Source organism: Buteo buteo, chromosome 17, assembly GCF_964188355.1.
Source record: "Buteo buteo chromosome 17, bButBut1.hap1.1, whole genome shotgun sequence".
Lineage (NCBI taxonomy): Eukaryota > Metazoa > Chordata > Aves > Accipitriformes > Accipitridae > Buteo > Buteo buteo.
Genome location: NC_134187.1, coordinates 7,590,824 through 7,613,658, shown reverse-complemented (window position 1 = coordinate 7,613,658; position 22,835 = coordinate 7,590,824). Strand labels below are relative to the sequence as shown.

At 42.3% G+C, this 22,835-nt stretch overlaps 1 protein-coding gene across 4 annotated transcripts in view; it reads left to right on the top strand.

Annotated features, from left to right (window-relative positions):
* The window catches only part of EVA1A (eva-1 homolog A, regulator of programmed cell death), a 212,358-nt gene that overhangs the window by 40,715 nt on the left and 148,808 nt on the right, over positions 1-22,835 (top strand). For all 4 annotated transcript variants that reach the window (XM_075049018.1, XM_075049017.1, XM_075049016.1 and 1 more), the window contains exon 2: positions 18,939-19,153. In XM_075049018.1, the coding sequence (XP_074905119.1) occupies positions 18,939-19,153 (215 nt within the window). The remainder of the gene's footprint in view (positions 1-18,938; positions 19,154-22,835) is intronic.

The window sequence follows — 22,835 nt, the reverse complement described above, 5'->3', positions numbered from 1 at the left end:
CACAGCTCCAGGCTATGGAAACAGGGACAGATACTGTAAGCGGATTGATAGACTCAGTTAATAAACATGCCACCCAGTGCTGAAGGCTATGCTCTCTGCAAAAGCCAATCTTCATGTGACTTTGACAGACATGCTCCCTTCCACTATTTCTTTATCTGCTAATAAGAGTAGCCTACTGACTTTTCTGCTGTACTGATATGTTACCTAATATGCTACAGCTTATTTCCAGATAATACTAATAACAGTTGAATTATTATCATTATTATTATTATCATCATCATCGCTCTTTTACCTTCTGATAGATTGGGTAGCTTGAGAGCAAAACCCAGTGCAAAGTAGAGCTGGGATTACTCTGTCCTAACTTCTTCTGAGTCTACCATGCAGATTTCTGTATCTGAGATACTCATCCTTGGCTCCCTGTACAGGCACTGCAGAGATATAGTACTTTAAACATCATGCAAGAGCAGCTATACCAGGTTGAACCAAGGGGCCACCCGTAACCACTCTGGGCAACCTGTTCTCGTGTCTGATCACCCTCACAGCTCTTAAATAAGAGTTCTGTGTGAGTTCACTGGTTGTTGGCGGATTTTTCTTCCATTCATTGAAGTTGTGGTGTTTTTACTCCATGTAAATGTTTGAGACCTGCAGAAGGGCAGTGGCAGTAAGTGCAACAGCTCAGCTTTGCAGAAGGTAAGGAAATACCTCCTTTTGTTTACCTCATTTACCTCATTACCGCCTACACCAACCTTTTTTTTTTTTTTTTTTTTCCAATGAAATAAACAAAACTTTCAGTCCCCTTACTTCCCTTCCAGTTTCTGTGTGGTCTGTTGCACCTCTCAGTTATCTGTCCTCAGGTAGAAGAAGGCTACTTGCAACTTAACACCTTTCTCTTAACCATCTCTAAGTCCACTGCATGCTTTCTGAGCGGGGATGGAGGTGGGAGGGGAGGACCCAGGAATGCAGATAGTCTTCTGAATACGAGTCCTTGAATGGTTATACAGTGATGCCATGGCGGTTTCTGGGTTGCTTTCTATTCCTTCCTAACAATTCCTAGTATTTATTTTATTGTTTTTTCCTGGTTATTACTGAATATTGATTTATATATTTTCACAGAGCTGTTACTACTCCAAAACCTCTATCATGTGTTACTTTGCATTTATTTACCTTGACTTTTATCTGTGACTTATCACCACACTTCTCAGTGTCAGGCGATCTTTCTGCTGTTCACCCTGCAGTACACTCTGCAGTACTTTCAGTGTGTGACACTTCAGACCTGGGTTGGATGTACGCTTTAGCATAAAACGTTACAGAAATGACTGCTTCCCTTCACTAAGGGGAGGTTGAACGTGTCACTCACCTATGGAGCCCTTTTGCCAGACAATGCATGAGGATAGACCTCAAAGCGCTGAGTTTGCTGCCAGCACAGCACGTGCTTGCAAGTCCTGTGGAAAAACAGAGGTCAAAGTGGCAGGCATCTGCTGGTAAGTTTTCTGTAGCACCCCTGGCATGGCCTTTTCTCTTGGACAGGGAAAGCATCTCTCTCTGTGGAGGGTGGTGTTTCTGGTGGGAGCAGCACCTGGTTTCCGGAGTCTATGTCTCATCATCTCTTCACCTGCCAGGTGATTTTCTCCTCTTTGCTGAGAGATTGCTTGTGATGATTTGGGAAGGCATTTGTGGAGATTTGGAGAACAAACGTCAGAAGGAGTAATCAAGCAGGCAACAAAGGAATGCTATTGGTTGTGTAAAATCTGGGCGCTAAGTCATTACATAAAATTAATAACAAATTATTCGAATTTCATTATCTAAAACTGTGTTCCTGTAGCACTCTCCATGGTTGCATCAGAGTAAGTCTAATTCATAGACAAGACTAAACAAATCCTGAAAGGTGATCTTGTTACAGTGCTTACTCAGCAGAGTGCCAAGTACCATTTCCATTGTCTGGAGCAGCAGTTTGCTTGAATGATAATGTCATTTATAAAGGTCAGTGGTGCTGCTTGTCCAGGAGATGTACCTGGGAAAGCCATTTCTTACTTTCCTGAACTTTGTTGCAGGATAGTCTGAGTCTAATTAATAAGCATCTCTATGTGAACAAAGCTGAAATGATGCTGAAATGCTACCTGGGGTCATGACAAACAGAACTCCAACTTTGAATAAAGTTTTTCTTCCAGGGTGTTTTAAAGGAGACTGGGGCTTGTCAATGCGTGCTGAGAAGTGATGTGGTATCACAGAATGGCTGAGGTTGGAAGGTACTCTTGAGATTGTCTAGTCCAACCTATCTGCTTAGAGCAGGGTCACCTACAGCAGGTTGTTCGGGGCCATGTCTAATTGGATTTTGAATATCTGGCAGATGGGATACTCCACAACCTCTCTGGGCAACCCATTACAGTGTTTGACCACCCTCACAGTTATACATATATGTTTAAATGGAATTTCCTGTATTTCAGTTTGTGCCCATTGCCTCTTGTTCATCCACTGGGTACCACTGAGAAGATCCTGGCTCTGTCTTCTTTACTCGCCCCCACGTCATTTATTTATACACATTGACAAGATCCCCCTGAACTTTCCCATCTCCAGTCTAAGCAGTCCCAGCCTCTCCCCATATGACAGATATTCCAGTCCCCTGATCTTCTTTGTGGCCCTTCGCTGGACTTGCACCGGTATGCTCATGTCTCTCTCATACTGGGGAATCCAGAATTGGATACCACACTCCAGATGGGTCTCACCAGTGCTGAGGGGTGGGCTTACCTCTCTTGACCTGCTGGTGATACTCCTACCAATGGCTGCCTTTGCTGTGAGGACACATTACTGGCTCGTGGTCAACTTGGCATCCACCAGGACGCCCTAATCCTTTTGTACAAAGCTGCTTTCCAGCCTGTTGGTCCCCAGCATGGTGCATGGGGATACTCCTCCCCATGAGCAGGGCTTGGCGTTTTCCCTTAGTTAAAATTCATGAGATTCCTGTTTGCTCATTTCTGCAGATTGTCAAGGTTCCTCTGAATGATGGAACAACCACCTGATCTATCAACTGCTTCTTCCACTTCTGTATCATTTGCAAAATACACAGATGACATACACAGCTTCGAATAAGTAGGTGCAGTTACCTGTCCTGTCCCAAACCAGAATAATGTAGGAGGGGATATTAATCAATCTAAGCTGTCTGAAGATAAAAAAAAAATAAAAAAAAAATAAAATTGCCTTTTCTGGGGAGGGATGATGTGTCTGCTTCCAGTATGGGGTTGGGATACAGCTGGGATGTGCACTCAGATCCAAAGACTGGGAAATGCTCCCAGGTCTTGTAGTTTTTAATCACAGCCTTTAGCTGTAATGCTGCCCATACACGAGCACAGTTCTCACCAAGTATAGCAGCAGCTGACCCTGAAACTGTTTTGGCCTATGATGTGTTTTGGTATGTAATACAATAGGTAGGAGGAAAACGTATGTTGTGGATGTCGTTGCTGTTACAGCTGTGAGGCAAAGAGCCCTTCAAAGTGTTACTCTGCAAAAGAAATCCCCTTCTCTAGCCTATTAGTCAAAACAACTGCTCTGTGTCAAAGCAGCGCAAATAGCTTTTAGCCAAAAAGCTTTTCTAACTGCTGTTACGCTGGGGCCATTCTGCTCTGCCTGATTGCTGTCCCTATACAAGGGGTTAGTGTAGTATGCGGCTTAATAAATTCCACTGTTGGATTTCTATTGTCTCTTTGTTCTTCGTTGCCAAGGAAGCCAAATATTATTTCTGTCCTTGAAAGAAGCTGCAAATATGGGGAATGGCCTCAGTGAAAGGTGAGGGAGAAAAGGGAGTCTGTGGAAAAATACCTTTTGTGTTTTCTCTTAATGCCTTTAAAGAGATCATTGGGGTGATGTGGTAGAACAGGGCTGTTCTGTCTTTTCTCTGTTAGTCAGATGTCTTCATTATTATTATTATTAACTTATATTCCAGATTAAGCAGTTCCCTCTCTTCGTGTATCCTTTCATTCCCTTTGTCATGTCCTGAAGTGCTACTGAGTGCTCCTGATTAAAAATCAGTATGCATTTATATCTCTTTATCCCTAGTGTTTCTGTGGCCCCTGTTACTTCCCATTCACAGGTCCTTATTTTTTCCTAGCCTGCTCATAGGTGCAGAAATGGGGTCATCTTCAGCTGGTATTTGGGAAACTGAGGTGCAGATGAAACTGATCCCAGATGAAGTGTGCTGGGAACTCTTCTCTGGCCCTGCGGCTGGCAGCCAGAGCTGGGCGTTCTTGATGGCATCAGGGAGGAGGTAGAAGCTGCCTGTGAATGGCCTTTTGGTCCTGAGAAGCTAAACTAGTAAGGTTAAATCTTTATACTAGTAAACTAAAAAGCATCAGGGGCATGTGCTAACAGCTGCCACACAATTGTCCTGTTCAAGTTTTTGCACGCTTAAGGTCACTATGTGGACCTTCGCTAACTAGCAGTTTCCCAGTCATTGTCAGGGCATGGCTCAGGGGAGAGTGCAGGCTGTCCAAACAGAAAACTTCACCTTGTTTTGGGGGCAAGGAGAAGAATGTAGTAATTTTAACTTATCAGTCATGCTTGTGGTGTTTCATCCTTCTCCCTCAGGGCTATGGATTGAGCCTGGGCTTGTTTTATTTATTTATATAAATGCAGGTTTTTTTTTGTTTTATGTAGGAATCGCTTTAACGTGTTTTAAGGTACTAAAGACAAAAGTTATGGTGGCAGCAGGAACAGCAGAGGCTGAAGAACACCAGAGTCTCTCCAAAGACTGTGTCCTAGCACCAGCAACCACTGTGTTGCTGTACCATAAACCTTCATTCATGTGTGGGATCCCGGAGGGATCAGGGCAGTGAGCTGCCACAGTACTGACCTTCCTTACCCAAAGTGAGCTTCACCTTGCGAAACCCTTGTCAGAAAAAGGTCATGAAGCCATTGCTCAATGCTATGATACACAATGAGCAGTTCAGCTCATCTTTCTTTTGATGCCTATAATGAAATTATGTTTGAGCTAGTTAGTGGGGCTCCCTTTACAGTCAGCAGAGAGGTGTAAACCAGTTTCAGACATGGCTTGTCTGACCTCTACTCCTTTTCTCAGTTAGACATCTACTTTAGAATAAAATGTTTCACACCTGACAGTGCTTTCTTCTTTCTACTGACTCTATGCAGAGAGCTCAAATGGCAGCTAAACACCATGAGTGGTGGGCTGGAAGGGGCAGTCTTCTAAGCCAAAGTTCTCCTCCACGCTATGGCTTTGCGTAGCTAGGAAACAAAGCTACCTTCCCACCAATGCAAAAAAGAAAAAATCTGAGGACAGTGGTCTAATAGGTCTAGATAATGAAGCCTAAACTAGGATAAGCTAACTTAGCCAGTAATTTTTAAAGCCCCAACAGAATACTACAAGTTCTGTGATAGAGTGATGTGATTCTTCAGGAAAAACAAAACTACAGTTAAATTGGTGAGATATTTTGAGAGAGGCAAGGCTTTCACTTGAGCACCAGGAAGGTATAGCTTGTTTAACAGGCAGAAAGGAAGCTCCTGCATTAATGCTTGATCTTCAGCCCAAGGTGCAGAGACCATCCTGCCTTTACTCCCAAGCACTCTTTTCCTGCCCATTCCTGCAATGTCTTTTCCAGGAGGAGCATGTGGGAAGTTGAGGTTAGCTAGCTTCAGGCTGCTTGGGCAGCCTGACAGCTCGAACCGGTGATGCTCAGGATGCCTGTCTCTTGTTAGTATTGTTTATATCAAACAATAAAAACCCCCAATTTACCTGTGAAATCATCATTCCTGCTACCCTGACAACATTTGTCATTGCTTTAAGTTGTCCAGTTACTGGTGAATAATAAAATCCCTCTTGGCTGAAGTCAATGGCTTAAACAGAAGATGCTTATCTGGCAGTTTTGCCTGGTTGTTGCATATGCAACACACTGCATGTTCTGTTAAGGCAATATTTGAGGTTTGTAACCAAGTCATCAGAGATAGGGCATATCAGAAATTAGGGGAGACTCATGCAAACTTACTTTTTTATCTTCTTATTTTTTCTCTTTTTACAGCCAGTCTGAACTCCCTTTTCTCCTGGATAATTTTTATCTCTGGGTAACATAGTCCTTTCTGCAAGCAGATATGATTTTGAGCTTGACCACTTAGGAACATAAAGAGAGGTCACTTACAAATGAATATTCTTGCTCAAAATCTTTCTTTTTTTTCCTTTTTAGTATTATAAGGCTGCTTTCTGTTTCTCCAGTTTCGAGTGACCGAGCCTCCACAATGCTTCCAGCTGATTCTTGCTGGCAGGATAAGTTCCTGGGACCACACTTCTAACTGACAAATGAGAAAGAGAATTTTTTTTATATGTCTACTCTACCCTGTGTCTCCTTTTGTTTTCCCTTTTTCATTTCCTTCTTTTCCCCCTACTCTGCTTCTTCCTTTCACTGTTTAGCCTTTTCTATCTTGTCTCAGTCTCTCCTCATTTTCTTTCCTCTCTTGGGATTCATAAAGCTGCCAAGGCCTGGCCAAAGCAAAGAGAAATATGCATTTCACAGGCAAAGGTTATGCAGAGGGCAGCATCATAGTTCTTATTGCAGGTCCTGGGGAAAAGGATGCAGGTTCATTGTGGAGCTGTTGCTTTCATTAAATTTGTCAAATCTACCCTGAATAAGAATAAATAAATAAAATATGGCATTTAAAGCAGAAGGAAAAGGGAGATGTTAAAATCCCAGTGTTGGAAACAAGCTTTTGCCTAATTTTTGAATTTTCTTGGGAGGTGAATTCTGGGAGAATTAAGCACAAGGTCTCTAGTCCTGAGGGGAACCACAAGTGTGGATTCTCTGCAGTGTCTCCGCAGAGCTCACGCTGTATGTCTGTTAAGCAGTAGCTGCCATTCCCACCACAGATAGCAATTTTTCACTGTCCCCCAAAGTTTCCTGCTTCTTCAGTGGAAAAAATTGCTAGGTGGCAAAGCAATCCAGAATGATTTGACCTACTTGGGCATGAAAATTGCCTATCATCCCCTACCCTTATTACACAATGTCAAATGAGGGAGGCCTTCAATTTCACAGTTTGCAATACAAAAAAGTTTCTAATAAAAATGACCACTGAAGCATTGAAGTGCTTGTTAAAATCAGTGAGAGAGACTACAACCTGACTGGAAATATTTTCCTGTAGGAGAACTTTTCCCTGCCAAGATGATATTTGCACATGTAAGTCACGCTGTATTATTTCATGCAAGGTAACAGGATTTCAGATCTGCTCCGCAGCATCACAGGAGTTGTTCAACATTTTGACCTGCCAGCTGAAATCTACTTTTTTCAGGGATGTGTAGGTCACTCTGAGAGCCCCAGAGCTGGCCTCTGGCACTGTGTGAAGCACTCACATCTGCTTGTGATGGCTTTAGCAGCAGCCCCTGCAGGGTTATGCACTTTGCCTTCACTCCTGCCGTTTGCCCTAGTCTAAACAAAGCTGCCATCTCTCTGTACTCATAATCTTGTCAGAATAAGTTCTCCCGAATAGGCAGAAGCCTGTTTATTTAGCTCTGGTGTTTTTTAGCCCTTGTCAGATTGTCATGGCTTAGTTCTTGATTTGCTTAAAGAGTTGGTCAGTGCACATAAAATCTTGTCTGTCACTTGTGTGGTCAAATAACTGTTTTCTTTGTCCCAGTGTGATATGCTGTGCAAAAGCTTTCTTTTAATTTGGGTGGTAACAGGATACTTCCCTGTCACTCCCAGTAAAGCTGTGGGCAAAGGCCAGGCCGCTTTTAGGTGCTTCTTCTGCTGGAGCTCTGCAGAGGTGCATAGTTATAGCAAGGCTGATGTATATTTCCCTTGCTGCATGTTTCTAATACAGAAACAAACCCTTCCCCATGTGTTTGCAATAGTGAAAAGTATGTTTTGGTCAAATTGGACAGTCCCCAACATTCCCAGGTTGGTGCTCTGTCTCTCACTGTCATGCTGCATAGGGACACGAAGGAGCTGTCACAGACCTTACCAAAGACCTGATACACAGCAGGTGCTTTCATGACAGGTGCCAAATATTTCCTATTTCCAGAGAAGATTTGGGACTGAATTTTCTTTGGTATGTGGTAAACCCGTGCTTTCAAAATACTGGAGGAAAACCCAAAAGGTGCATTATTTGGGCATGAGGGTGCACCAGAAGACTGCTGTTGGGCACTGTGCTCACCAGCATTGACTTCTCTGTGAGTGATATGGCTAAGGAGGCCCCAAGAAGGGATTTGATGGAGATAAAGAGGTGCTTTGCAGAGGCTTATAGGGTGCTTCTCCCCTGGGAGTGGAGAAAGTGTGACAGTGATTGTTTGCAGGTTGACCACACAAGCCATGGAAGTGCAAATGCTATGCTATGCTATTCTATATCATGGGTTAGGTGGAGGTGGACTAAGATGTTCATCACCGTAAAATGTTCTTGGCCTCTTGAATATGTAGTGAGACGTTCAGTAAGCTCAGAGCATGTCCTGAGGGAGGTGCATGAATCCAGCTCCTGACTCCTTTCCCTGTTACATAAGATTAAAATCGCTTTAGCAACACATGAATAAGTTGGTCCCTGGCCCTTAAGAAATGGCACAAATTTGATTTCAGCCATTTTAGTGACTGGACCAGAAGGTGCAGAAAGGCTGTCGTCTCTTGGCATAAGACCCAGTGATGCTTGTAGGAAAGGTTGAGCATCAGCATGCCCTGGGAGCAGGCTGAATGTGGGGACAGATCCTGTTTGAGCTCTTAAAATTTGTGGCAGGCAGTGCTGCCTATGGCTGCAGGAAGACATCAAGCTTTGGGATTGTTTTTTCTTAGCTAGGGTCTTTCCATTTGGATGCTAGATTTGTAATGATGTTGATTTCCATGGTCAAATTTGTTTTCTGTAAGAATTGTCACAGGAAGGGGTGGGATCAAAAGGACTTTATTGTGGAACTGAAAGTCAAAATGACCACCACTAAAACTTGTCTACATGGGGAAGTTTACCAGCAAAGGTGCAGGTAGTTATGCAAGTGTGTCCCCATGTGACTACGTTTACTACGGAAAATTATATGGGTATCATTATGGCAGCCTAATTATATCACTGTAGTTTTGCTGTGAAAAATCTCTGGTATATAAGCCATCTAGAGAAAAACTGTCCTCTCAATAAAATAACCTGTTATAACTTAATGTATAAGAGCTACGTGACCCCCAGTGGTGTGAGCTCTTGATCACTGCTTAGAATGTAATAGCAAGGCCACAGTGAGTAGTGCTGTGATTTATTTGTGTGATGACTGTGTTTTGGCAAGGACTTGGTTGAGACCCAAGGAGAAAGAGCCAATTGAAGCTGCTCAGGAAGTGTCACTTATGTAGTTCCTTCAGCTATAAAGTGATGACCTTAACACTAACTGCAGCTGTATCTCTAGAATGAAATAGCGCCTAGCTTGTCTATAGTGCGTGGAATTGACCTTTGTGGGCTGTAAGAAGTATACACTAAATCTCTCTCAAAATTACAGCTCTCATTCCTAAGTACTGAACAAACCCTGTAAGGCTTCCCAAGGTGACCTGGTAATTGTCTTTAGGTTATGCTATAAGATATATTTTATAAATATGATTGTGCTTTGTGCAATATACTTCATATAATTGACACATAATACATACTAATGCATGCTAAGTTATACTTTTTACGATTAGAGTAAGACATTAATATTTATAATGCTGTAACACTAACATTAATTATATAATGTTTTAATATTTATAATGCTATAACACTATTTTAACAAAGTGTTCTAAGAAATTTAGCACTGCAAAAAATGAACACCACAGTTATAGTGGGGTTCAGGCTTCTCCTGCAACTTAAACTAGGTAAAATATTCTGCAAAGTTGGTTGTTTTTTTTTTAACATGTGTCTCTGTGTGTGTGTGCATGTCTGCATATAAATACATTAGATATATATACACGTATGTACACACACACATGGAATTTTTAGTGGGAAGTGTTTGGAGTTGCCAAATCTGGTAGCCTGATAGAGGCAAGTCAGCAGCAGCCCGTGTGTTCCCAGGTGCAGGCAGCAGTGATGCTGAGCTGTCTAAGGCTGCTCAGATCAACACAGAGAGAAACACTCAGCATTCACACAAACACAAACAGCACCAGTGGCCTCATCCTGTTCCCTTCTCTTGTTGATCAGGATGAAGGCCTGTGAGTAGAAAATGTGCATGCATACATGCAGTGTGGATCCCTCAGTAACTGGCCTTAGGCAGTCCATGCAATAGCTGGCTTATGGGTCCTCTCATCTCCAGTGGCCTCACACACAGACGTGTGCATGCAGATGGGTCTCTCAGTTGCCTCCCTGACCTCTGGTCTTCCCATGGGTGGCCTGGACCTCCTGGTCTCTCCTGTAGCCAACTCAGAGGCTGTCTGGTCTCTCCAGTATCTGACCTACACTTGTGGATGCTTTCATACCTGGATCACAAAGCTCTTATTCTACGTGCCAGCTAGCCCAGCTTGATAGTCACCGGTGATCACAGATGGACATACATAACCCACACAATATGCACACCCTCATTTGCTCCGGTTGCTGGCAGGACACACACGGACCCTCTGACCTGTGGTCCCACTCTGCTTGCTGTCAGTGAGACCCCCATACACACACATGCACACAGATCAATGGAAGAGGCTTTGATCTGAAATAGGGGAGCAGGAATAAACAGCTGGAGAGAGGGCTGCAGGTTGGTGAAGTCTTGGTGCAGCTTCTTCCAGCCAAATTCTCTGTACTGTCAAGTTTCCTTCAACATCGTGGCTGTCTGCAACCATACAGCTAGTGAAATGAGTTTTAAAAAAATTCTTTAAATCCAGAGGAACTGGATGGTCAACGCCTTGAATTACAGGTCATGATACTGGTGTAAGATTCTAACAGAAACCCTGACAAACTGGAGGGAGTCCAGTGGAGGGCCAGTATGGTAGTTTGGGGCTGGAGCACATGGCATAGGAGGGGAGGCTAGAGAAGAGAAGGCTGAGGGGATATCCAGATGCTTCCTTCTGCTTCCTAAAAATAGTTATAAATAAACCAAAGCTAGGCTCCTCTCAGAGATGCAAAATAAAAAGACAAGAGGCAACAGACATGAGTTGTGACAGGGGAAATTCTGAGCACTTATTTGAAAAAAATTTTAATCAGAAGGGTGGTGAAGCACTGGCGTGGGTGCTTCAGAGGCTGGGGAATCCCTGTCCTTGGCAGTCCTGAGCAAGGGCTGAACAAGGTGCTCAGCAGCTTGATCTCACTTTGATACTGGCCCTACTCTGAGCAGCAGTTTGGACTAGATGAACTCCAGGAGGCCCTTCCAGGCTAAAGTTCCCTGATTCTAGAAAGATAAACTTAAAAAAAAAAAAAAAAGTAATTTTTAAACTCTGTTCATTTGCCTTTTCAAAATGCAAAAGGTCAGGAAAAAAATAAGCTCCATAGCCATAAGTGCTTTAAAAACTTCTCTTCGAAAAAAGTAAGTTCTCAAGAAACCATAGACTTATGGGACGTTCAAAGAAAACGATGAAAATGATGTTCAAATAGCGAACAAGATTTTTTGTATTGAATTTTTAGAGCAATTCTTTAAAGTCCTAGACCCAAAGTCCTTGCAGTTGGAGTTGCTTATTAAATTCTCCAGAGTTATTCCAACACTCTGTGCTAGGGCTGTAGTGTTTTATTAAATTCTAGAGTTTACAGTTAGGAAATTTAAGGGAATAATTAGCTATAATCCTCAGTAGTATCTGAGTTAGATTCAAGCCTGCAGAGTTGAAAACCACCATGTTTTTATTCCTGTCACCCCTAGCCTTCAGCAGTTCAATTTCCACTACCTTCTCATCCTTACACAAACCCAGGAGACCTATGAAATACTGTTCAGAATTTAGAAAACGTTACCTTGTTTAGCCTTGAAATGCTGGCACTCAGCTGCAGTTCTAAATTCACTCTTGTTTCAAAGACGTTTTTCTAAGTTAACACTGGATACTGTTTGGAGCCGCAACTGTGGTACAGAAGATCAGATAGTGGGCAAGGAATTGTTGACTTAAAATAAAAATATTTTCCTAAGTATGCTTACAAGATGTTCAAGTTTTTCCAGTGCTGTATGGTATCTGAAGGGTGAAAAGGTTGGGGAGTAGCTGAAGTGAAAGTAAATCTCTCTGTAGAAGGTTTGTAATAGCAAGTTTTAATCTCCAGCGTTAGTAACAAAGCATAACAAACGCTACTTGTCTGTACTAGGCTGCTCTGTGATTTGAGAGAGCTGCTTTTACTACTGCAACCACAGGATTATCAGTAATGCCTGGTATGAAATGCATTCATTGAGTTACTTGCTCTGGCTTCAAGCCTTGCCTGGGGTCACATTTCAGCCCTGTTTGCCTATCCTCATAGCATGTTATTCTATTCCACAGGCTTAGCACTGTTTCTGTGAGATGTTATGAGTATTGGTGTTCTGCGTATAAAGAATAAGCTGAAATTCTGAAGTCCATAGCCTATCTGAAAAATAGTGTGCTATAGGGGTAGTCTGAGCTTCAGAAAGTATCTGATTAAGGTCTCTCCTGGAAGAATGTTCTGTTTCACATTCAGAGTTTCAAAAACATCTGCAAGGAAGCTGAGGAAACTAGAAAAGAATAACAGTAGATACTGAAAAAACAATACAGGTTTGGAAAATAAGAGGATTAAAAATAAAAGAATCTGTGTCAACCAGGAACAAGGCAATGTTTTGTTCACTAACACGGTTAATTGCACTGACTTCATGTGTTTCAGATAATGGGAAATGGCTTATTTCTAAGTATAATGTTCTTTCATTATGTTGATTTTTCTCTATAATATGTATACACTTCTATATTTGTAACAACAAAAACTCAAAATGGGATATTTTAAGAAGACATTACTATAGCTTAGATAGAGCTCAATGCAGATATTAATGAAGCTCTGGCTTGAATTATATGTAGTATAAAATACTTTTGAGTTTCCTTGTAATTTATTAGAAGTTTCAGATCATATCCAAACTGTACAAAGAGTTAGTTTTATTGTGATTGTCTCTGTTCCTCCAGCACACACCCACAGAGATGTTTCCTGGTGAAAGATGAAATTTGGCTTCTGATGACTGGCGAGCTGGTGTGTTGCTATGTGCCTTGTCAAGCAAAATTAGAACTGCATTTAGCGGAAGTAGGAGAAGAGGGCTTATTGCTTTTAGACAACAATGGTTAAATAGGATATATGAATGAGTGTTTGTATACTCTACTATTATCCTACATCTGGATGGGATGGAAGCTCTTGCATCATCTGTGCTTTTGTGAACCACTCCATCAGTTGCTTTGGTTTCAAAAAGGCAGGGTTGTAGCTTTATGAGACTAAGTAAATGATGATGTTTAGATTTACAGTACCTGTAAAATGATAATATTCTGTATGAAACTGTTATTTTTCTCTAGTCGACATGTGTGTTAAGGGTTAGAACTGGCTGTTGGATGAGAACTGAGCAACAGTTCCCTGGAGAGGCAATGGTGAAAATGGTTCTTGGGAACTGTCGTTGCTAGGTGGGTGTACTGGTTTGGGCTGGGATAGAGTTAATTTTCTTCACAGTAGCTAGTATGGGGCTTTGTTTTGGATTTGTGCTGAAAACAGTGTTGATAACATAGGGGTGTTTCCGTTCCTGCTGAGCAGTGCTCATGCAGAGCCGAGGCCTTTTCTGGTCCTTACTGCCCCACCAGTGAGGAGGCTGGGGGGGCACAAGGAGCTGGGAGGGGACACAGCTGGGACAGCTGACCCCAACTGACCAAAGGCATATCCCAGACCATAATGACATCGTGCTCAGCACATAAAGCTGGGGGAAGAAGAAGGAAGGGGGGATGTTTGGAATGATGGTGTTTGTCTTCCCAAGTAACCATTACGCACGATGGACCCCTGCTTTCCTGGAGATGGCTGAACACCTGCCTGCCCATGGGAAGTGGGGAATGAATTCCTTGTTTTGTTTTGCTTGTGTGTGCAGCTTTTGCTTTACCTGTTAAACTGTCTTTATCTCAACCTACAAGTTTTCTCATTTTTAGTCTTCTGATTCTCTCCCTCGTCCCACCAGGGGGGAGTGAGTGAGCGGCTGTGTGGGGCTTAGTTGCTGGCTGGGGTTAAACCACGACAGTGGGATAGAGTTACAGTCAGCATTAAGCGCTGTGTTTGGTAAGTAGTGGAGAGTAATTGCTGATGACTGATAGGCGTCAAACTCTGGGCTTTGGAAAAATAAATTGCAAGTGGTGTTTGAAAGGAATACTTCCTTCTTGTTAGAGGGAAAAAATGATCTATCGTTTTTGTGATGCACTACTTTTGGTTGTTTATTCTGTCTTCAGAGTGTAAATCCCTGCTTTGGTAGTGACTTTGGTCTTTTGAATTGAGTTGATGTTTAGCACTTGACTTCTATACATTGATTTAATTTGGGAGTATGAATGCCCACCAGCAAAGATTCCATGTCCTCAACACAATCCTCAAAAAAAGAGAAGTACTCAACCCAAAGGATTCTAAGATTGTTTTTTTAATCCCAGATTTTCAAAATATGTAGCATTTAGAAAAGTCTTGGAGGGCTTAATGCTTTAGATTTCTTTTATGCTTTTACCATTCTTTCAAACGAAATATATATTTTTAAAGAAAAGGTCAAATTACCACCTAATCTAATATTGTCTTCCCTAGACAGGCTAATAAGTGAACCACCAAAAAATTTCCTGATAAAATCATGAGAATTTATGTCACTTCCACTCCAAGATGAACCATGACAAAATAAAATAGATTTGACTGGGGCAGTACAGCTAGGATGTTTTCCTCAAATAATTGCTTGCCTTCAGTTCCTGGATCTGACAATGGTGATTTCACATCCCAGAATTTGAGGGTGAAAAAAGGAGTGGCAAATGTCTTTGGCTGTCTTTAATAACAGCCTGCCTTATCTTTGTTTGGAGTGGACACTTGTAAGGCTGTAGCTTATATCCCAGATAATAATGCAGAGAAATATACTCAATGGGCAGTGATAAAATAATTTGATAATGTTTATCATCCCAGTTTCTTGACTGACATATTCTGTGGTCTATGAATAGCTGATTGGTGATCTGCTGTATCATTGTACTAAACTAAAATAGTTTCTTGCACCCATCCAAAAGAGATTGTTTCATGCTTGCCAGGAAAGAGTCAGAGAGTTCTGTAAGCTATTCCTTGTATACTTATGAAGTGGTTCTTACCTTGGTATACAAGTGCCATCGAAGTCCTCAAACACCTGCCATTGGCTACATGTTTGTGCATTTCATTCGATAAAGAGCATCCCAGTAGTTCCCTCCCTGGTACCACATGTAGTGCTAAAAAAGGTCATTGGAGACTTGCTACTGAAAATTCAGCAAGGATGCCGAAAACAATTCAGATTTTGGGTTACTAGACCATGAATCAATGGGTAACAAAATGCCAACACTTTCAAAAGGACTACCAATGAACGTAGTGCAAATTTGGCACACTTAAAGAGTTAAAAAAAAAAAAGTGCACTAATTCTCTGCAGCCACTTTTGCTCTTTGAAGAACATCATGTTATCCCTGATCATGCCCCTGCCTAATCCAATATCTTCTCTCTGACAGTGGTCAGTGTCGGATGTTTTAGACATTGTGCTTTATTTATTATTAGCCAGTCACCATCAAAGCATTCAATCCCTTCAATATCTTGAGCTTGAACGAACTCAAGCTATTTTAAGATTGCTGATGGAAGACGAGAGGGAGGAGTTGTTTCAACAAGTGATCTGCACTAATTGCAGGGGTTGAAACCTTCCCTGATCCTGAATTACTAATATGAAAGGCATGCTCTAAGATGGCTGTTCTGACAGAATAATTGAATATTCAGAGAAGCCAGTAGAGTCTTGACTGCGCTTTGGTTGTATTTCTCTGGCTCCCTAATAGGTCAGCCTCAGGGAAAAGTCCTAATGCACTGGAGTAACAGTGTGGAAAGTGGGGTTTAATGTTTTGTGTTATATTCTGGTTTTGTTTGTAGGTTGCTTTTCCTGATGCCCATCTTGTATGGTTGCCTTACTTTTGAGGGAGAAGAGCTGATCTGACTCCAGGACTAGGTGTACAGCATCACACAAAGCATGTATTCTACTTACTGGGAAAGGAGATGCACTCCAGTAGTTCATTTTATCCCCAGAGCGCTTCCTTGAACAAGTGAGATAAAGGCACTAAATTAAACACTGCTGTTCCCTGATCTGATGCAGCCCTGTCACTTACTCTAATTATTGGGGCTGTGTCTCAGCCTTTCTCTTATAAGCAAATGCTGCCCTGGGGACTTGGAAATTAATATGTTGATTTGAGTAAATATCTATTTGGCACATACCTTGAGGCACTGTAGCAAAAGAACTGCTAAATAAGAGCTACAGGCTAAAATTTAGAGAAATCAGAGAATACAGCCCTCATAGTGGCAGCTTGAATGCTGAAGCTAAATTACCGTGGGTTGGTTATCCCTAAGAACAATGATTATATTTGTTTTAGGCACTTCAAAAATTGTTCAGACCAGTATTCTTTCACACAGCTCCTGAGCTAGGTTTCAGTGTTGATATGGAAGAAGAACTAGTCCCAGTGAAAGCTCTGGATGTAGGCTATACTATTTTGGAGAGTAAGAAGAAGTTGCTGGGTATGGCCTTAGGGACAGAGAAGTGGCCCTAGGAGTGTTTAACTTAGTGGAGTAAATATACCCTACAGATGTGTCTACAAGGATAGCTAGAGCTGATGTTGAATTATTCTGAGCAAGCCACATGAATTCTCTCAAATCACATGAGTTGTGCTTCCCTGTGTGTATTGTCATGTCTTGGAGGACAGGATGATGAACATGAGGAAGCAGTGCACCTTGCAGTAATGAAGGCTAACTGCATACCAAGCTGGCCCCTCAGTACAGCAGAAGTGTTGAGGATATGGAGAAAGTCCCTTTGGCTGCCAAGAAGGCAAGGGTACTGGAACATAGGATAAATAATAAGAGACTGAGTGACCTGGTCTGTTCATCTAGCAGAAGTAAAGAATAAGGAGAGTGGGGTATAATTACTGTTTTACACTAACTAAAGGTATAGAGGAAATGGAACCAGTCTTTTATCTGAAATGTACAATAAAAGAACCAGAGGGAGCAAAAAAAAGTCATAACATGAGAAATTCCAATTGCATGTAATAAAAAAATTTTTCACTGAGAAAGTTGTTAAGCATTGGCACAGGTTGCCCAGGGAGGTTGTGGAGGCCCCATCCTTGGAGATATTCAGAACTGGGCAAGGCCCTGGGAAACCTGGTCTAAGCTGGCCCTGCTTTGAGCAGAAGGTTGGACTAGATGATCTGCAGAGGTACCAGCCTAAATTGTTCCATGATTATGGGCCAGCAAGAGAATAATCACAGCCATTTTTTAAAAACAAGTCCAAGATATACCTCAGGTGCCCTTTTAGGAATTTGTCCAGGGATTACTTGTTTCTCTTAACAGTTTTGTCTACTCTACCTCTTAAGAAACGACTCTACCAGCAGCAATCCCACAATGCCCTGTCCCCGTCTTCCTCTACCTTTTCTTAAGAGGTAGAGGAAGATGGGGACAGGGCACTGTGGGTTTGCTGCTGATAGACTTGTGTGGGTGACCAGTAGTGGGAAGGCGACTTCCAAACTCATTACAGAGAGGAAGTTTGTAGGGTGGAATGGGACCATGGCTGATGCTGACATGGGTCATGCTATAGAGTTCCTTGCACAGACATCTCTATATCAGCACCACAGTGGCGTCTCCTCATGTGTGAGTGTGGCAAAGTCAGGATTTGTTTGGCAGTTGCCATGGCAACCTGACTGTCATCAGCCTTTTTAACTTGGTGTAACTTTTATGAGGCTTTGATCCCAGGCTTTATTCTTGTTAACAACTTTATTATTGTGGATAATGCCATCCTCTAACAAACAAGGAGAGATTTGGTTCTGCATACCATGTTCCTTCTAAAAAGATTGAAACTTTGCAGAATTGGAGAGAAAGCAAAGCTTTTGTGTCAAAGGCCTAGAACAGAAGGGCAACCAGAAGAATTAAAACGGTGTATTGTGAAGGGAGATCAAAGATGTGACTGCTGTGTCATGATGGAATAGGACCTCATACAACTAACTGTAACCCCAACTTTCCCATTAGTGGCTCTGTGTCTGGGCCTTTCTTGCCCATGATCGTAAGTTCACAGGAAAAGTGAGGTTGGAAGGGACTTCAGTTCTCTAGTCTAAGCTCCTGCTCAAAACAGGGTCAACTAGAAGGTCAGGCCAGGTTGCTCAGGGCTTTATCCAGCAAGGTCTTGAAAACCTCCAAGGATGTAGACTGCACAATTTCTCTGGGCAACCTGCTCCACTGCTTGACTGCCCTCACAGTGAAAAAGTTGCTCCATATACCTGGTCTGAAACTCTGTTGTTCCATCTTGCGCCTGTTATTTCTCATTCTCCTACCATGCACCATTGTGAAGAACCTGGCTCCATCTCCTTGATAACCTCCCTGTAGATACTGGCAGGCTGCTATTAGTTTCCCGCAAAGCTGTCTCTTCTCCAGGCTGAACAAGCCATTTCTTACAGGGCAAGTGCTCCAGCTCTCAACCATCTCAGTGGCCCTCTGTTGAACTCACTCCAGTTTATTGAAGTCTGTCTTGTTTTAGCGGGCCAAAAATTGCATGTGGTATCTAGAGGTGGTCCAAATGATGAGTCTGGCTCAGCTGCATCTCCTGTAAACTTGACAGATACGCCAATGTAAATAAGGGGCATGATTGGACTAGGAGTTTGGAGCATCTGAATATTGCTTCCACTGAGGATACATAACATGGCTGGAGGACAAATCACCAAGCCCCCCCCGCCACGTCACTGTCTCTCTCCTTTGCACATGTGTGAGATGACTAATAACATCTGCGTTCCCTCATTGCTTGTTAGTTGTGTATTTGTTAGACTGCACTGCTGTAAATCACCTAAATATTAACTACCTTTTACTAATGATGGTTTTTGTCATGGTTTTTGCAGGTTACATATCACAAGTACTAAAGAATTACACTGATCATGCCTGCGATGGAGAATATGTCTCCCTGAGGTGTCCTCACAGAACCACCATCAGCATCCAGTCTTCTTTTTATGGCCGAATTGTACCAAGTCATCAGATGTGTCCTTCTCGCTATCCCCACTCGTATGCAACTTTAATTAAAGAAGATGTTGCCTGTTCAGTTGGCACTTCCCTTCAGGTATTGCATGTTAAACTGGATCTGTTAATTTTGGACTTCATCTTTCCTTGGCCAGGCAGCAGCTTTCTGTGCTGGTTCTGCGTAGACCTGTATTAAGCAGTGCTACCCAGCATGGGAGCACTGACATCTCACACAGCTCAGTGGGTAATTCATCTTTGTAGTTTAGACAGGACTGAGTTAGATTTTGCTGATGAAGTTCTTAATTTTGCTGCAACTCTAGTCAGTAACAGTTCAGGAATGTGGTTGAAACAGAATTACACTCCAAGACCACATTATGTTTGACTGCATTCAAAGATCTTTTTTTTTTTATAGTTTTCCTTCCCAATGGTTAGCTTTTTCAACACATTCAGAAGTTGCTGTGGCATTCTTTTTACTTCAGAACTGATCCTGTTTCAAGAGGCTTTTACTTTGGTAACTTGAAACCCAGAGAGAATCCTTCGCTTTACTTCTTCTGACTCATTTGGCTTTTAGGCCACTGAAAGTGATCATACATCACTTAAGCTTGTAATGTCCCAAGCATCAGTAGTTAATCAATCAGCTCTGTCCATTTGTGTAGGGGATGTTGACTATATGTATCCTCCCGAGAGCACATGTGATGTCAGCAAATCAAAGGATTATTTGGAAGGTGCCAGTGTTACTCAACTGTCAGTAGGAACAACTAAAATTACAAACATGAGCTGGCTGATGTTGAGATGAATGGGGTCTGCTCCTGGATATTGAAGTAAGCCCAAGTCTTTCCAAGTGTAGGATTTGCGACTGTGAAAACTTTTGGCCAAAGATCTCAAGCATCCACTGTGTTTATGGCTATGAATCAATAATAACTTGTAATAAAAATTTATAGCAGAACTGGATTAATGAACCTACAGGGCTAGTGAATAATTTCTTTTATAATTTGGCTAAAGGCCAGAGTTTCCCACATCACTTCTCACTCTTGCATCCAGGGTTTTTAAGAGGAATTTATAGCATTTTTTTTTTATGATATGAGTGCTTTGGCTTCCAAATGTGAGTGGTAAATTCTCAAGAAATTGCACAGGGTTGATGTTTACCTGTAGTGTAACCCTTAAGCTGAGAGATTTGCAGTTGCCCTCATAACACTTCCACTGCACAACAAATGACTGAGTTGTAGTATGGAAGGACATGGTCCTTATCAGTGGAAGGTTTTCCCAGATATGATAATGAAAGTTCATAATACAACAGACAAGAGGCAGTTGTGTTGTTTAGGGTGGGAGAACATGGACTGAAGACTTTGGCAGAGGCTAGCCTTCCCTTCTTCCTTTTATTGATTTACTGCAAAATTTACTTGAAACATTTCATTTCCCAGTGGGATGGATAGCTATGTGCGTAGCCTCATCCCTTGTGGGTGAGTGGCCCACTTAAGGCATCTGGAAGAACTTGAGAATAGGGAATATGTAGCCTTTGGCTTTCCATGCCATGGTTTTATGTGCAGGAGGGATTTAAAAGAAATCCTTACCTGCCTGACTTAGCTCCTTATGTCCTCAGAGCTGTTACCCATGAGCTTTGCCTCCAACACTTACACTGCTTGTAATTACAGCTCCCCTATTTATCAGAGCGAGAATTATGTTCTGTGTAGGTAGTCTTGCAGCAGATCTCTTGTACAGTACGTTTGTTACATGACTGAGAACAGAACACTCCACCCATTTTGGGGGATGCAGATGTCCTAGGGAAGTAGCTGACATTCTCTGTTCTGCCATAAATTTCTTGAGGGACCTTGGGCAAGTTCCTGAGTCTTTTTGGAGGAGATCTGCAGTGCCTCTTTGGTGCCCCCGAATGTGCCTTTGATACCTCAATGTGCTGTGCTTAGCCAGGGTAGGTTGAGTCCGAATGCCAGAGATGAATCTTGTCTTCTTTCTCAGTCCTGGAGGGGGTGAGGCCTCTCTGAAGCGTAAGCCAGAAACTCCATAAGCTGAATGGCAAGCTGCCTGCAGCTTGCTGGTAGGAAATGCATGTATATAGGAAAATTGGAAAGCTGTAGACAAGGAAATTGTGTGTATTTTTGTGGTTTTGAAACTCAGCTATATGGCTGCTATAGGAGGAACCAATTGTGTGTATATTCTGATTGTCAGTAATTTAAAAAGTCAGCCAAACCAAACCGTTCAAAATTAAGTATATAAAATCACTGTGTCTAATCAAACCCATGAGTGTATAAACTTGCTGCTTCTCTGGAGAGTGGCCTGGAGGGAGTGTAAGGGGCACTTATTAATACTGTTCCTTGCAAACACTACCTGTGAATAAGAGTTAATTCCCATTTAGAAGCTCTCTCCCTTGAAACTGTCCAGTTCAGACATTGTTTCTATGTTAAAAAGGGAAAAGAAAGGGTTATTACACTGAGACAACCACCCTAATCCAGCCTTATGTAGTTGGCTGCCAGGATCCCTTGCTTTACTCACTTGTTTTTGCTTGAAATGAAATGCAGACCACTTGGGAGAGTGTGTCCGAGACATTAAGGCAGTACCCCAAACTACACATTTCTGTTGTTCTAACACTGTAATGTCAGATTCAGTGGGAGATTACCAAACGCACAAAGAACTTGGACATTCGGACTGGGATTTCAGTTTTGATGTGGTTGGTCTCTTGTTAACTTTTAGATCACAAGTCACATGAATATGGAGAGATCAGAACAACAAAATAAAGTTGTGCTGAAAGCCAGACATTTGCTTTTTAAATAGCTCCCCCCGCTCGCCCCACTTCACTCAATTTAACAGGGGAGCTCAGAGTTAGCACAAGTCACATGAGATATATGGCAGGAAGGAAAGAGAGATTTGTGCTGTATTCATGAAGACTCTTTGAGATATTTTGAAGACGAAAATGTAGAAAATTCCCACTCATCCTTTAATAATAGAAGCTAATTTGGGGGACTAGTGCTGTTAATTAACAGTCTGGTCTGGTATTATCTCTTCTGTACTTTCCTTGTGCTGTCCTGCAGAGGGTATTCCTGACTGCGAAGTAATGAGAGCAATGTCCTTGTCCCAGCCAGGAGGTGTGGATGGGGGACGGAGAAGAGGAACCCGTGGAGCCTTGATGGCTCTGGTAAAAGGGAGCCATGCAGTGCAAACTGTCCTGCCTTGGCAGAGGAGGTCTGTGAGGAGAAGCTTTATGGTGCCTGAACCATCCTTTTTCTTGCTTGTAGGTCAGGAAGAGCAGCTGCCAGGACCAAAACCTATTCATCTTTCACCCAGAAAAGTAAATCCTTGGATACTAAGGGTCATTAAAGCAATTGAAATCATGTCATTTTCAGTAGGTAAGAGGGTGTTTACCCACACTGCATAATTTATGCAGAGAGCTGAGTTGTATGCCCACTAGAAAGTCTGTGTCAAAGCAAGGTCATGCAAGGAGGTTAGTTTGGGTCCTGAAGAGCAGAGCTGTGTTAGCATGGTCCTGTGTGTGTTGGTGTCTTTGTGATGACCTGTAACTACCACTTACCTTTACCCCTTTGGAGCAATTGTGCAGGTGCAGTTGGTCTGAGCATGCAACCCAACAATTTTGAGAGCTTGAAGATTTTTGTTAGGTCTGTGCATTGTGCTTTCACAGTGGCGTTTTTCTCTTGCTCTGTCCCATGTCACCCAGATAGGGTTGGTCAAGCCCTTTTTTAATCTGCCCAGTGTCTGATATTTTTAGTGTAAGTGTATGGAGAAGAAGCTAAATTACATTTCTGCACAGCAGG